The sequence below is a fragment of the Phodopus roborovskii genome, unplaced genomic scaffold (assembly GCF_943737965.1).
Source record: "Phodopus roborovskii unplaced genomic scaffold, PHOROB, whole genome shotgun sequence".
Taxonomy (NCBI): domain Eukaryota; kingdom Metazoa; phylum Chordata; class Mammalia; order Rodentia; family Cricetidae; genus Phodopus; species Phodopus roborovskii.
This window is the reverse complement of record NW_026126586.1, coordinates 3191918-3207547: the sequence shown is the minus strand read 5'-3', so window position 1 is coordinate 3207547 and position 15630 is coordinate 3191918. Positions and strand designations below refer to the sequence as shown.

Genomic DNA, 15630 nt, shown 5'->3' with positions numbered 1-15630 from the left:
CACGAGCCCACCAACTCCTGATTCCATCTCCCCATGCTTTCCTATGCCAACAGGAAGTAGCCAGAGTTGAGCTGGCCCCCACGCATCCAGGAAAGCTGAGGTGATTGACTGGGAACTCTACCTCAGCCTCACTCCTCTGTCTCAGAAAGCCCACTAAGTGGCAGCCCCACCCCCTGCCCCAGAGGAGGTCAAGGCCACCCCTCCAGGGTATTCAGGCCCCCACTTTTATAGACCTGCCGGATGATTTCTCTCCTGCTTCCTTTCCCGAGACTCACCCGGGAGTTTCTTTGCTCAGATTAAACCTGGTCTTTCATTTGGCTTGATCTGGCTTACTACATCAGCAGAGAAAGCTAAAGTCAGGGTACACACAAACCTATCAGGCCTGTCTCCCAAATAGAAGCCACTTACGGAAATAAAGCATATGATGGCTCATGTCTAGGTAGATTTGCAATTGTTGAACATGCATTGTCTTCACAAGCTCCCATCGACACTGCCTCTGGCACCACCTCCACTCGGGTAAAGGAAACATACAACTCAGAAAGTTCTCAACTGTGGTCCTTGGCCACACCTGCAACTCATTACAAATGAAAGTTCAAAGGTCTTGCCTCAGATCTACTGAGAGAGGGACCCCAAGGCAGACCTGAGGATCTGGGGTCCCTGGACAATTCACGTGCAGCCTTGTCTGCAGAGCAAGGCTTTGAGCTCAGGACTGGTCTGGCCCTGATTCTCTGAGGCTTCCTTCCACCTGCCCACCCCTGGGCAACAGCAGCAAAGGTTTTAAACTCACCAGTAAGCAATAACAGTACCAATGATAAGTTAATTTTTAGGATATGACAAAAAGCTGTGGCCCATCCTCTGTGAGGGGAACACAGTCTGGTAAGGGGACAAATTCCAGACTGACCAGGCCACTTTTGCAGTGGTGTTTAGTGCTATAGTGTTAGGCTAAGTGACAGAGGACCTGTCTATGAGTCATTGCACGGCATGCACGCTTCAAACAACAAACATCCCCCGTGTCCTTATCACAACCAAACAAAATTCACACACACAGGTGGAGGGCTGGCAGCGAACATCAGGTCTGAGTCTGGCCAGCATAATGTCAGAGAAAAAAGAAAAATCCCAGAAGCCAGCTCTTACAGAGCCCTTGGCAGGAAAACCACAGAGAGGGGAATTTTTAAAATGTGGTCATGGGGCCTGATGTGGGAATTGTACCGTGTGCCATGGAAATGGTTTACAACAGAAGGAGAAAGGACGCAAGCTTGAAGGAAGGTTCCGGCAGTGGGACAAAAAGACGCCAGGGCCTTCGTGGAGGAGCTCTTGAATTCAGTTTGCACTTGCCACAGAAGGCTAGAGACTCGGGGTCCAGGAAGGCCGGCCGGGGCATTGTGGCACCATCGGCACACAGGGACCCTTCTCGCAACCTTTGGCAGGTTGGGGCCAAACAGCTAATTTCTTCCGTTGCCTCTGCTGGTTCCATTTCTGTCTACCTATTTTCTGAAGGAAGCTGAGCCTGCTCACACCGGCGATGTTTCCCTGTTCAAAAGAGTCATGTTAATAATAAAACATGGACTAGAGATGTCGCTCAGCCTGCCAAGTGCTCACCTAGGACACACAGATCCCTGAGCCCCCCTCCGGGACCACATAAGGCATGATGGACGGCACATGCCTGTAATCCCAGCTCTCAGGAAGCTAAGGCAGAATGGCTGCCACAAGCCTGAGCCCAGCCCAGATGACCTAGCAAATTCCAGGCCAGCTGGGGCTACCCTGTCTTAGAGAGAGAGGAAGAGACAGAGATAGAATAATACCAGAGACAGAACAATGCCAGATCCAGAGTAAGTATCTCTAACTCATGTAAAAAAGTAAGCTAGCCATTCCCACCGTCACTGTTGGAAATGTGCAAAGGCAGCAATGAGGGAGCATCTTTAAAACTCAAATGCCAAACACCCTAACAACTCCATGCCTGACACATTTGTTTCATAACACACACACACACATGCACACACACACACACACACACACACACACACACACACACACAGACCTGTTCACATAGTTCACAGCAACATTTTTCTTCTAAAAGCCCCCAAGTTCAACAGAAGGGTTGAGTGATGGTAGTGCATGCTAGGAACGAGAAGGACCAGGCTCTCATACAATAGTGGCGTGCAGGGGACCAGATTAAAGGAGGCAGACCCAAAAGCTGACACACTGCAGGGTTCCATTTATATGCCATTCAAAAGGGAAGAATGGGAAGGAACAAAGCAAATATAAAGGGCAAAGGAAGACCATGGTTGTCTGAGGCCTCAACCCAGAACCCTCCTGCCTCCGCTGCCGGCACAGCAGCAGGGTTATAAGGACCACCACACCTGTGGAAAGTTCTGTGTCCTGCATGTGGTAGCAGCTTTAAAGATGTTTCCATTAGACAACACTACGTACTTCAGTGGATGTGTTTTGTTGTATGCAGATGAGTCCCAAAGAGATCACTCAAGTTACCCAGAGTGCCATAGGGTGCCCAGGCTGGTCATGCTCCTGTTCCCCCATGCCACAGGCAAGGCCCACAGCCCACGTAAGAGCTGAAACACGAGCTTCTGCAATCACAACTTTTGACAAATAGGAGTGAATGAAGACAGATGTAAGGAGAAGCCACCCCTTCCCCAGCTCTCGGTGCCCCAGATGATGGACGCCTGAGGCAGAGTCAGCGCGCCCACCGCGTGATCTCACAGCTCATGGTATTGCCTGGGTTCCTGGCAATCCCCAGGACTGTTCCCGATTTCCCCCGACCCCACCCCCTCCTCTTCTCCCCACGGGGTCTAGCCTGGCTGAGGCCACCTGGTCCTTATGTGATGACTGCAATGCTGTTCTCTCCCTTAGTGGTACCCATCATTCTCCCTAAACTCAGAAACGTCTTCCCAAAATCCAGCGCTGTTCATCTTCAGGTCTCTTGAGAGACAGCCTGAATTCATCAACTCAACAACTAACACCGAGTGTGTGAGAGTGTGCGTGTGTGCGTGTTGCCCTGTGTGTGTGAGATTGTGAGTGCATATAGAAGCCATAGGTCAATCTTGGATGCTTCATCCGTGTCTCTCCACTTTGGGTTTTGACCTACGGTTTCTCATTTTCACCTGGAGCTCACCAGTTCAGCCAGAGGACAACAAAGGCTTCTCCACCACCACCGTGTCTGGTTTTGGGATCGAACACTTGACTGACTGACCCATCTCACCATATGACTGCCACTCCCTGTCCGAACCCCACTGGACCACTGCAGCTTCCCACATAGACCGTGGTACCTCTGGGTTTGGTCCGCTCACTCCGTCCCCCCTACATCCTGGAAGGACAGTGCCTTCCTTCCTACCCTCCTCTGATTCTCTTTTGCCTGGCTAACTCCAACCACATGGGGAGGTCTCAAACTTCCCAGCTGAGGAGACCTAGGTTTGACCTTTGCCCTGAGGGTTCCTGGCACCGAGTTTTCAGCAGGAGCCAACTGAGACCCCTCCTCCTTGGCTGCAAGGGCAGAGTGTACCCAGGTAACCATCAAGAAGTCATGGGAAGAGGAATATTTAGAGGAACTTCACCTGTAACAGACAGAATCTGGGCTGAACTCAATATCACTTCACAGGTGAATGAGAAGCAACCTGTCATCAGCCACGTCCTGGGCTGTCGCCACACACCGGCATGGCACAGCCACACTGAGTCAGCTGTCACACTGGCATGGCAGGCCAGCTCAAGGGCGCAAAGGAACCCCATGAGTAGGAGGGGCCAGGGTGGAAGGAGGGCAGACTGGGTGATTCCAAATAAATAAAACTCCAGGAAAGCACAGGAGAAAGCAAATTGGTGGTTGTCTGCGATGCAGAGTCAGGGCAACGGCAGACGATGACATCCTACGGCTCACGGCGGTGACCGTGGAGGCGGTGACCGTGGAGGAGTGAAAAGATGAGATTAAGAATAGGAGTCCCCACCCAGGACCCAGCACATAGCAGGCTTTCAACACGTGTTCGCTTGTGCCTGAGAGTGGAGAGGGCTCAGGGTGGCTGCAGACACCACCTAGGACAAGTGGGAGGACCCTGAGTCACCCGTTCACTAGCCACCCTCCAAGGTCACCAAGGCCCCGCCCCTTAGGACAAGCCCCTCTTAGTGAGTAAGAAAGGAAACAGCTGGCCCTCACCCTGAAGGAACACAACAGCTTCAAAAGCTGGGGTGAAACCTTTTTTGGGATGAGTCAGCAGAAGTTGGGGCTACAGAGCAGGGGAACCCTGAGTGGACGGCAGAGAAGGAATGGGTCCAGCTTGGCAGCAACTTGGGAGCAGAAAGGGGTAGGGCTACACAGGATAGCTGGGAACAGAGGATCCTGCGAGATCACAATGCACCCGCTATGGACACAGTTCTTCATAAGACACAAAGGGGTCGGGCAGTGATGGCGCCTTTAATGCCTTTAATCCCAGCACTCGGGAGGCAGAGGCAGGAGAATCTATGAATCTGAGGCCAGCCTGGTCTACAGAAGAGTTCCAGGATAGCTAGGGCTACATAGAGAATCCCTGTCTCAAAAGCCAGAATAAATAAATTAACGAGTTAGGAAACAGGGAAGAAGTCCACAAAGGCAGTACAAAGTAACGTACAGCCCAGAACACGCTCAAACTTCACTACTTCTGTCCCAAGAAACCTGCCCAGGAGTCGAGTCTGGTCAGATGTGCATCTTACACAAACAGGTCCTACTTAGAGGGCAAGCTGGCACTTCTCAGAGTCCTGAGGCCTGCATCCTTCACCTGTGATGTCTGAGGGAATCACCAGATAAGCACATGAAGACTAATGCACAACAGTGCTAACCACAACATTTTTATATCCCAGATCCCAAAATAACTTGAGTCCAATAAAGCAGGCTGCTACATGGACCATAGATCACTGAGTGATGAAATCACATCAAGCCACCAAGTCCTGCTTTCGGAGCACATGGAAGGCACGCTGCACGCCTCACTCTGCACTGTTAAGTTGCTGAAGACCAAGATTCAGAATTGCATACGGTTGAGATTTCGTTTCTCAAATATTATCCACTAAGTGCCAGGCTCTGCCTACAGAAAACAGGCCTTGTACTCACCGGCAGTCAGCGTGGTGAACTCTAGGAAGCGGTATTCATAGGTCACATCTACCTTTGTCTCCACCTGAGGTCTCTTGAGAGTTGAGTAAATGTTCCCAGGCCGCGTCTCTTCATGCTTCTCCAGCTTGTTCAAACTACAACCCATTTCGACAGCTGACCACAAAAGGGAAACAAACGGGGAGATGGAGATGTTTCATCAGTAATTTTGAAACACAATAGCATAAAAGACCCCCAATTTTCTGGAGGAATACATCAAAGGCCTTAGTGCCCAGGAAATCACACTTGTGATTTAATACAGCCTGAACACAGGGGACCAGGACACTTCTCTTCCTGTGAGGAAGCCATTACCAGCCATCCTGGGAGGTCTGGGTGACCCCCGAAGTGTCCCTGCCTTGTATCTTGTCCCCTCTCTCTGAGGAAAATAATACCTTCGAGTAGCCCCCTCCACTGCCATCTGTACACATGATTCAAAGAATAGGGCCTAAAAAGCCATAGCGTGCATTATGTTGTCAGCCCGTCTACAGAAATACAAGACACGTGTCACCTTCCCCATGGTTGCTAGGGGAGAATAATAAATTGTTGTTATAGTCTCTAAAGTCTGGCATCATTTCTCCCCTCAGCGGTAATTATTTAGACAGGAATTGATATTCAAACATGTTAAAAAGTAGACGTCGGTATTTTTATGGGCCTTGTCTAATAGAGTTGCCCTTCTTTTTTAGACCAAACAGGAGGAAAGAACCGTAACCATAGCCCCCCCCCCTCCAGTCACATCGGGCTAAAATGGGCAGGGCCATGAGACATCAAGTAGTATCTGCACATGCTGGCGAATCAGTGGCCTCGGCATGCGAAGGAAGTGGAGAAATGGGGGAACAATGAACAGGGAGCAGGGTTCCCTCATTCTCTCGCTGAAGCGAGGGCCGCTCTTCCGTTTATTGGGGCAGAATGACATCTACACAGTGTGTGCCCTTTACACCCTGGGCACCAACTGTTCCTCCTCTCTGGGACACTGACCTGCCACAGAAAATGTTTCCCTAAAATACAAAGTGGCCGAGGGAATCACGCATGCACAACGCGCATGCACAATGCACATGCACACACACACACACACACACACACACACACGCACGCACGCACGCACAAACGCACGCACGCACAACGCGCATGCATATACATGCACGCACCCATGTACACGCACACTCAGGCAGGGACTACTTCCTCCAAAGACAAGGATTTCCTTCAATGATCCATTCATAGGGTTTCCAGCTTCCTAAAGCAACTTGGCAAGTTCCAGAAAAACAAACTGAACTTCAAACAAAGCAATAAAGGCACGGGGTGGGAGAATGGACAGAGACACGTGAGTGGCGCAGCCATAACCAGCCCCTACTGTGTAGTAACTAAAAAAGAAGTCAGAGAGGATGGACAGGAGCTGGAAGGCTGACTTATGCCTTAATCAGTGTCTGAGAACCAGAGAGTGCATGATTTATGTGCAGTCGGAGTGAACTGATAACTTGGAAACGACTCAGTCATTCTGCACACGCAACAGCTGTGTGCAGAGGCTGCTGGAGGAAAGCAGCTCCTGCCATGTGCAGGGGAAGCAGAAAGCAATGGAAGGAGCCTCCTGAGTGCCGGTACCAGTGCACCTGGAGAGCACTGGGAGCACCAGAACAGGACCACAGAGAGCCCACAGCATCCTTCATTGCTGCCCATTTCCAATAGTCAAGCCTGTTGGAAAGGAAGGGCTGTGGAGCTTGGATGAGCTGCAATGAGCTCTGCTGCACAGATTTGGGTATGCAGCGCTGACAGAGACCCCCGCAAGGGTGAAGGGATGAGGTGCAAGAGGAAAGGCAGGCTGTGGAGTCTGTCATCCTAGGCCTAACGGGTCAGAAAGCCAGAGTCACTTGCTCTAAGTGCCTTTGAGAGACATACAAGATGGTACCTTGTCCTCCGAGGAATGCAGTCCTGCCTGAGTAGACGCGAGGACTGAGCCCCTGTTTAACCCCCTGGGAGCAGCCTTCCCAGCACACCACGCAGTGCTGCATCAGTGGGAAAGACCAGCCAAGAGGATGGCGCCCCAGCCGGCCATGACTGACTACAGAGTACTGCACAGCAGCATGGAGGGGACACGCAAGGGGTGATCTAAACACACAAGGAGTCCAGAGAGAGGGTCACGATTTCAGGTTCCATCTGTCTGTTCTCCCCAGCACATTTGGAGTGCGGAAGGACCCAGAGACTGGCTGAGCTACCTGCCACTTGTACACTGTGCTGGCCAACCAGCTCCAACCCTCACTACATAGACACTTAGACGGCACAGCACAGAGCTCATACTGCCATCACTCTCACCAAAGCAGAGCTGGGAGGAGATGCTGCCCTCATCTCTCTCCAGCTAACGGGAGTCAGTCCTCACACCACCGTGGTCCTCAGAGCGGATGTGCCCAATCGCCATCACCTCAGATCAGAAAGAAAAAGACAGAATGTGGCAGCCATCTTGAGATGCCTTCAGCAAGCATGGTACAGTTTGAAACACTCAAGTCTACCGCACACCAGGAAAATGGGTGGAGGGCCATGGGGAGAGAGCGGCAGCTAGACCAGCCACGTGTGCAGGTTAGCCATCCCTACCCAGTCCAGACATTCAAAGTCTTTTGAGAGATGATGTTGAATAAGATTGGATTTCAGAGCATTTTACCAGGTGAGGGGCTCAACTGATAACGTCTATGCAAATGTCCCCAAATCCAAGACTCTGACATCTGAAATGCTTCCGTCTGGGCACGAGGGATCCTCAGTCTGTGCCAAGTGCTGCTGAGGGCACTGAGCTGCTCAAAAGCTGATTTAAGCTTCCTGTTTGCTTAAATATTTACTTATTTTACGTTTTCTGTATGTCTATGCTCCATGTGCACGCCTGGTCCCATGGGGTGAAGAGGGCTGAAGTTCTCAGGAACTGGGGTTACAGGCAGTCCTGAGCTGCTGGGTGGGTACAGCAAGTACTCTTTCCTGCTAGCCCATCTCTATACCTCCAATTCCACTTTTTAACTCTCTGGCTTACAACTGAGAATATGCCAGGTTTTGCATAAAATTTCCCTAATAAATATCTCTTATATTAATAAATGCTACCAAATCAGGTCACCAATGTTTTTACATCTTCAACTGGCAAAAAATAAAACCAGAGCAAATGGAATTCTTCTGATTATCCTGCCAGTGAGACAGCCTGGAGAAATGGCCATGTGTGAGGAGGCTGCATGGGGAGGCTGCATGGGGAGGCTGCACGGAGAGACTGCATGGGGAGGCTGCATGCTCACCTGTCTTATGCTTTAGCAAATCCTCTAAGATCTGTACCAACAAAAATGTGTACATGTCTGTGGCACAAGGCACAAGAATGCCCATGGCCCCACTACTCAGCCACCTGATGACCGTGCAGGGGCTCTGTACGTTGGAATACACTCGTGCATTGAAGAATCAGAGAGCAAAGGAAGTACAGAAACTAAAAAGTGCACGTGACAGCACGGTGACAGTCATAGTCACTGTCCTGCTGCTGGGAAGAGACACCATGACCACAGAGCTCTTAGGAAGGAAAAGCCTTTAATTGGGGATTTGATTACAGCTTCAGAGGTTTAGTTTAGTTCACTGTCATCACGGTGGGGAGCATGGTGACATGCGGGCAGACATGGCGCTGGAGAAGTCGCTGAGAGTTCTGCATCTGTATGCACGCACGGGCAGCAGGAAGAGACAGTGGCAGTGGGCTTGGCTTGGGCTTCTGAAACCTCAAAGCTTTCCCCAGTGACACTTCCTCCAACAAGGCCACACCTTCTGATCCTTCTCAAGTAGTGCCATTCCCTAATGACTACACACACACACACACACACACACACACACACACACCAGGCATATTAGAGCCCCTCAACAGAAACGCCACACTCCAGTGTCACAAGCTAGAACTGGCCATCCTCGAGAGCATGAGGGGCTTCCAGATGTGTTCAGTCAGCAACCTGTCTATTAAATTGTGTTCCTTCCCCTGCTTAAATTTCACTAAAAGTCCAAAAGTATATAAAATATTTTTTAAAAATGCACACAGCAAATGCAACATCCCCACATTAGGCAGAGCACAGCACTGCCTGCCCAATGGTGCCAAGGCTTCCAGAGTAAAAAGCAAAAGCAGCATTTAGAGCATGCCCAGCCATCAGGTATCAGCATGTCCCTCAAGGCCCCATGTGTACAACAGAGCTCAGAAAAGGAAGAGCTGCTCTCTACAGTGGTCACGGCCGTGCCCTTCTGGGCACAGCCCAGGACTTAGGGACACAGGACGAGGAGGGTGCAGAGACAATCACTCCATCAAGTGCTCTCTATAAACCACTGAATTCCAAACAGGGATGTGCTGTTGTGGTTGCCTCTGTGTGTGTGTGTGTGTGTGTGTGTGGATGTAAAAACATCACATGTGCTTGCAGAGGCCAAAAGATGCCATCAGATGACAGGTGCCCTCTGCCGCCCTCCACATATTTTCTGAGACATGATCTCTTATGGAACCTTGAGCTGGCTGCTTGGCTAGAATGATGATCGGCTAGAATGACTGGTCAATGAGCAGTAGGGATCTGTCTACCTGTTCCTCAGATGGAATTACAGACACACAAGCTAAGTATCATACAGGAATCCAGGGCCCTTACTCTCCCTCGGGGTACAGCTCGATCTTGTTCCTACCATGCTAAAAGCAGCTCAGGAAAGCCTCGCTTTCAGGATGGGGAGAAAGGTCTGTCATGACCTAGCCACCTTGGAGCTTTGTAAATCTTCCAGGCACTCAAAGGTGTTCACACCAGGATCCTCACAGGACTGAGAAGTCTGGGGAGTGGTGCAGATCCAAGCAGCAGACTCCACATCTGCATGCCCCTCTGTGGGACTGGGCAGGGAGGCTCATTTGAAACCCATCTCCCATGGGGCAAGATCTCCAGGAAGCCTGACTGCAAAATCTGGTGGTGCTACTGAAATGGACAGCGAGGTGTCAGCTGCCTCCCCGAGTCCCAGCTCTGTGACTGCTTGGACTGCCTTCACCATGTGCATCAATTCCCAGACTCACAGTTTAGGGAGCATCGATTTCATCTTACAGTGACTGCTAGCCCAAGCCACTGCAGAGCCACATCCAAGCTTTCTAGATTGAAAACACAGGCGTTATTTATAGCAGGCATGTCTGTCTGGTGCTAACCCATGGCCAGAAATCAGAAGTCACAGGTCACGCTTGAAGACAAGCTGTCATGTTTCCAGAATAGGCTGATTATAAACAATAACGAGAGATGTGCTGTGAAGCGAGTCTTCATCTGCCCAGGACTGACGGCCCTGGGGCAGGCTGCAGGGGAGGCCTTGCTAATGATCAAAGCTTCTCCTCCCACAAGCAGAGAGGCCAGCTCTCACAACACAACAGGCACAGTTAAAGCCAAGCCCTGGGAGACCCGCAGCCAGTCCCACACAGGAACACTTACACCAGGTGATTCAAAAGCGGCAAGGCTATGCCCTAGCTCACTGTCCATTACCACTTGTTCCCAAAGGGCACAGGATAGCCAGGTGGAATCCCAGCACTTGAGAGGCTGAGGCAGGAGGATTGCTATGAGCTCAAGGCCAGCCTGAACTACAAAGAAAGTACCACACAGGACCACAGAGCTAAAACTCACTCATTTCTGAGGAGGAGTCTTCAGTGCTTTATGACTCGGGGAATCCTCTAGCTTTGCCCATTCAGGTTCCTCTGACACAGAGCCATTCAAGGGTCTGCTTCATGTCCACACAAGTGAACCACGACCTCCACTTTGACAATCACTTGGGTGGGGTCAAGCAGACCTTTCCATAAGACCTAAGCAAGGGAGAGAGAGGCTCTCTCCCCACTCCTGTGGCGAACCAGAGAAAACAGCCCAAAGTGACCCCATTCCTAGAGGAGCTAGAAGCTTTCCAGGGGGCAATGAGGTTCAGTGCCGCTTACTGCAGGGTGGGGATGCAGGTACCCTAAAGTGATGGCAGTCTACTAGCCCAGCTCTTTCGTGATCAAGGCTGCATCAGGGTCACTGTGGTCACCAATGGACCAAGCTTGCCCAGACACTAATGGGCAAGGAATTCAGATTCCAACTTTGTCCAAACCGCCACCACCTCAACACACTTTTCATGTTGGGTCAGCCAACTGGCACACACACACAGGCCTGTTCTTCCAGGGGTCGCCTATGAAAGGAGGAGCCATAGGCACAGGGTGCTAGAGTAACCGGGACATGCGCCACAGACCTAACTCCACGTGACACAGACCGAGCAGCGACAGGACCGCATGGCCCTTGTTACTTCCAGTGTTAGAATCATTACTTTACAAGCATGCCTGATTGCTTTCTGATGTGCTTCCCAAGACACCTGGGGGACACTAGAGCCCATTTCAGAAGGATGCCCTCCTTAAGAGCCCCTCAGCCTTGCTGTGCATGCCCAATGGGGCAACCACTGGTTACATTTACAAATGCAAACCGGTTTCATTAACAGTCAGTTCTCATTTGCCAGGTTGCTACCAACGGAGGAAGAAAACATGCGACCCTAACCCTAACAGACGCTAATTGCTCATGGCTCACTGACAAGGTGGCGCCATCACAGGCCTCTGCTGCTGAGACAAGCGTCTCTGGCATCCTTCGGTCAGAACAGAGGAGGGGACCCCAATTAGGAAACCACATCTCTTTCAAACAAGAAATACCAATGAAGACCTGAAGCCTGTCACCTCACCCAGTGGTGCTGGTTGGTGGTGTCTGGCAAGCACAGTCTAACAGATAAAAGGAAGATGGGCCAGGCCAAAGGCAAGAACAATCATGAAGGTATGATTACGTGGCACCGGTACTTGAGGGACCTCCTTATTTGTGCATAAGATCCACATTATCCTCTCTCGATCTAGAACATTCCTTTGGGGGCACGCAATCGTGGGTGAGATTGTAGGTATTCTGTATTGAGCGTGCGTTTTTCTTCCCACTGGAAACCATAAGGAAATCACAACTAGCCCCCAGATGGTCCCTCAGTGACTCTCCTTTTGGGCTCCCTCCTCACCCGGCACACAGCTGCCCCTGGAGCCCATTGCTACTGCAGAAATGACAGCACTTGCCTTGGGAGGCTGGGCTGTGGAACCAGGGCAGCATCTTGCTCTCAGTCATTCAGTGTGCACAGCACAGCCATCATGCTGTAAAGACGCAGGCCAGCCCTCTGGCATGTCCCCATGGCAAGGAACTGAGCGGCCCCTCCCCACAGCCAACATCAAGTCGGTGTCACCAAGAGGGGTGGTCCCCTTCAGAACACAGTCACCTTCTGCCTAGCCAGCATCTTTCTTGTTTTGCTTGGGATGCTGGGGGTGGAGCCAGGACCCTCTGCCATCCAGGAAGTGTTCTGCCACTGAGCTACACTCTAGCTCCCTGTCCCTAACCTCAGGGCAGACACTGAGTCAGCCACCTGGTAAGTCCCTTCTGTGGCCCCCATTCACAGAGCCCTATGAGATGATGAGTGTTTGCCTGAGTTTGAGAACAATCCGCTACACATTCCTAGGTGCCTGACCCAAGTTTAACTGAAAGCCCCGCTCCTGTATGACGGGCCACCCTGTGGAACACCATGGCTGCCAAGGTTTGGGAGCAAATTGGTTACACAACAAAAGGTAACTAATTCCAGGGTGTTCCTATTACAAAAGAAACCACACACTTCTGCCCTAGCCCCGTGCCAATGTGTCACCCACCATCTCAGCTCTGCTGCCATCGCCAGCTCAGCCAATCCCAGTCACCCCCCACCCCCACCCCCACCCCCACCCCGCCTGGGCTCCTCTGCCATCCTCCCAATGCAGCAGCCCTACCAAGGGATTGCTATCCTGGGCCTCCCTCCTGGTTCCCTCTTCTCTTGTCATTCTAACTATAGAGCACTTCAGGTGGGAAAGAGCCCCATGCCCCACCTGAGCTCAGCAAAGGCAGACCTTTCACCTTATTCGCCTCCCACATTTAACCCTTTGCAGAAAGATAACATTTGGGCCACAGGCCCTGCGCCCCGACCTTCCCTCTGTCCTGCGGGCCCTGCCTCACGTTCACCCTTTATGTGATAGCCACAGTATCACAGGGCAGGCAGAGATTCTGCCTTCCCGACACTGGTTGGGGGAAGTGTCCTTACCGTTTCTCTCCGTTTTGAATGGCGGCCCTAGGCTACAAGCATTCCTAATAGGACCATTTGCTAACTGCTGGAAACTCAAACAACTTAATGTGTCTAGCCTCATAACTAGACCCTTTGGGAATATAGCACATCTATACTGGAAGGGAAGAAATCTGTCCCTTCCTAAGTAATGCCAATTACTTACTGACTCTTCCTACAAGCTAGATGCCACCCAGCTTCTCAAACGCCAAAGTCACACTGGAGGCCACCATCCCGATTTTCTGTTCCACAGTGATTTCCTTAGCAACCGCTCCAGAGTTCAGTGATGTGACATCAAGTGAACAGTCCCATGCAGAAAGGGTGTCTCATAGATACTGCTGGGTTCCCTTAAAAAATATAAAGCTGTGCTTTGGCCTCTCACCCTGTGAGTGACTTCACTGTTGCTGACCATAAAATCTGGAGTCCCAACACATGGCATTATTGCATGAGGTCAAAGATATACATGCATGCCACCATCACCCTCTTAGCAACCGTAGCCCTTCTTGCCATAAATGATCCTGCTTGGTGAAATCTTCCCCTCCTCACGTGACTCCTCAGACCTGGAGCGTTCCTACCACTGTAGAATGCACTCCAAAGAGAAAGAGACAGCTTGACTAGAGGGCCTGTCCTCCCCTGGCATCTGTGGTGGCCACACTGCCCTGGAAACAGCCAGGCTCATCCCACAGGGCCCACCTGTCTTGCACCACACTCAATCACATCTGGCCTTGGGGCCAGAACTGGAAGATGCTTCTTTAGTCAAGCGCACTTGCCATTCCGCGAAGCTTTGCAGGAAGCAACCTTCTCAGCCTTCAAACCTCCCTCACCAGCCTCTGCGGACTGAGCTCCAGTTCCAGGGAAGAGACACAGAGAGTGAACAGACACAGCCTGGAGGCCTGGCCTGGCTGCCTTCCCCTCTCCAGCCCAGTGCCTCACTGGGGACCACGACCTCAACTTAAGTAAGGCTAAGCAGTGGTTTGCTGGTGTACAACTAGAGCCCTCACACTGCGGACCCTTTGTCCCCTGAAACACAACTTGTAACCATTCCCTTAAGATATAGCCTTAAGATATAGCCAGCATTATCAGACTGAAAACCAGTAGGCTATGGGATGGGAAGGTGTGTGTGAGTGTGTGTGAGTGTGTGTGTGTGTGTGTGTGTGTGTGTGTGTGTGTGTGTGTGTCAGAAAGAGAAAGAAGGGGACAGAGAGGGAGAGAAAGGAAAGATTTATTTTAAGGAGTTGGCTCATTGGCTTGTGGGAGCCAAACAGTCCCAACATTCCAGGACAAGCTAGGCAGCCAGAGCTCCAGAAGAGCTGATGCTGTAGTACTCCAATCCCAGCGTAAGCCATCAGTCAATACATCCCCAGCAAAAAGTCCTCTTTCTACTCTTTAAGATAGAGTCTCACTGAGGTATCTGATGTTTCATGGACTTTTCCTAGAGTTGTGGAATCCTATTTTAAGGTGTGTTACATTTGCTTGTGCTCTGAAACATTTTTTTAAATGATGCAAAGACGTGTTACATTCTTTTATGTTGCATTTGTTTGACTCTGTGAAGCTGTGATTCTTTGCCTGTCTAAAACACCTGATTGGTCTAATAAAGAGCTGAACTGCCAATAACAAGGCAGGAGAAAGGACAGGCGGGGCTGGCAGGCAGAGAGAATAAATAGGAGGGGAAATCCGGGAAGAAAAAGAAGGAGCAAGATAGAACAAGGAGAGGGGGAAGTCAGGGGCCAACCACCCAGCCACCCACCCACCCTGCCAGCCACCCAGCCACCCAGCCACCCACCCACCCACCCACCCATCCTGCCAGCCACCCAGCCACCCAGCCACCCTGCCAGCCACCCAGCCACCCTGCCAGCCACCCAGCCATCCAGCCACCCTGCCAGCCACCCCACCAGACACAGAGTAAGAATGAAAGTAAAAGATATACAGAAGTAAGAAAAGGAAAAATCCCAGAGGCAAAATGTAGTCGGGATAATTTAAGTTAAGATAAGCTGGTGAGAAACATGCCAAGCTAAGACTGGGCATTTATAAGGAAAAAAAAAAAAGCCTCCAAGTGTGTGATTTGTTTGGGAGCTGAGTGGCAGACCCCAAAAGACCTAAAAAAGTAAAGAATAATAAACAAAAACAAACAACTACAGCAACTATGAGCCTCTGTTCCTCTCCACACAGCACCAACACAGACCTAAGTAACCATCCCACCCACCCATATCCAGCTTGGTGAAACACTGAGTTTACTGGGCCTACTTAAGGAGGTGCGGGTGACCCCCAAACAGCCACAATTCTGTACAATCAATCACTCCAGCAATAACTTTCCCAAAGCTCTAAGGCTGGAGTTCCCACCCAGCTAACCTTCCACACTCTATAGATTTTAGCACACCCAGCCAGGGCAGAATTACATG

General features: G+C 50.9%; 1 protein-coding gene across 1 annotated transcript in view; it reads right to left on the bottom strand.

Annotated features, from left to right (window-relative positions):
• Rftn1 (raftlin, lipid raft linker 1) overlaps nt 1-15630 on the bottom strand; it is a 188229-nt gene that overhangs the window by 154411 nt on the left and 18188 nt on the right. Inside the window, exon 2 of the mRNA XM_051204191.1 lies at nt 5084-5236. Within this exon, the coding sequence (XP_051060148.1) occupies nt 5084-5228 (145 nt within the window). The 5' untranslated portion in view covers nt 5229-5236. The remainder of the gene's footprint in view (nt 1-5083; nt 5237-15630) is intronic.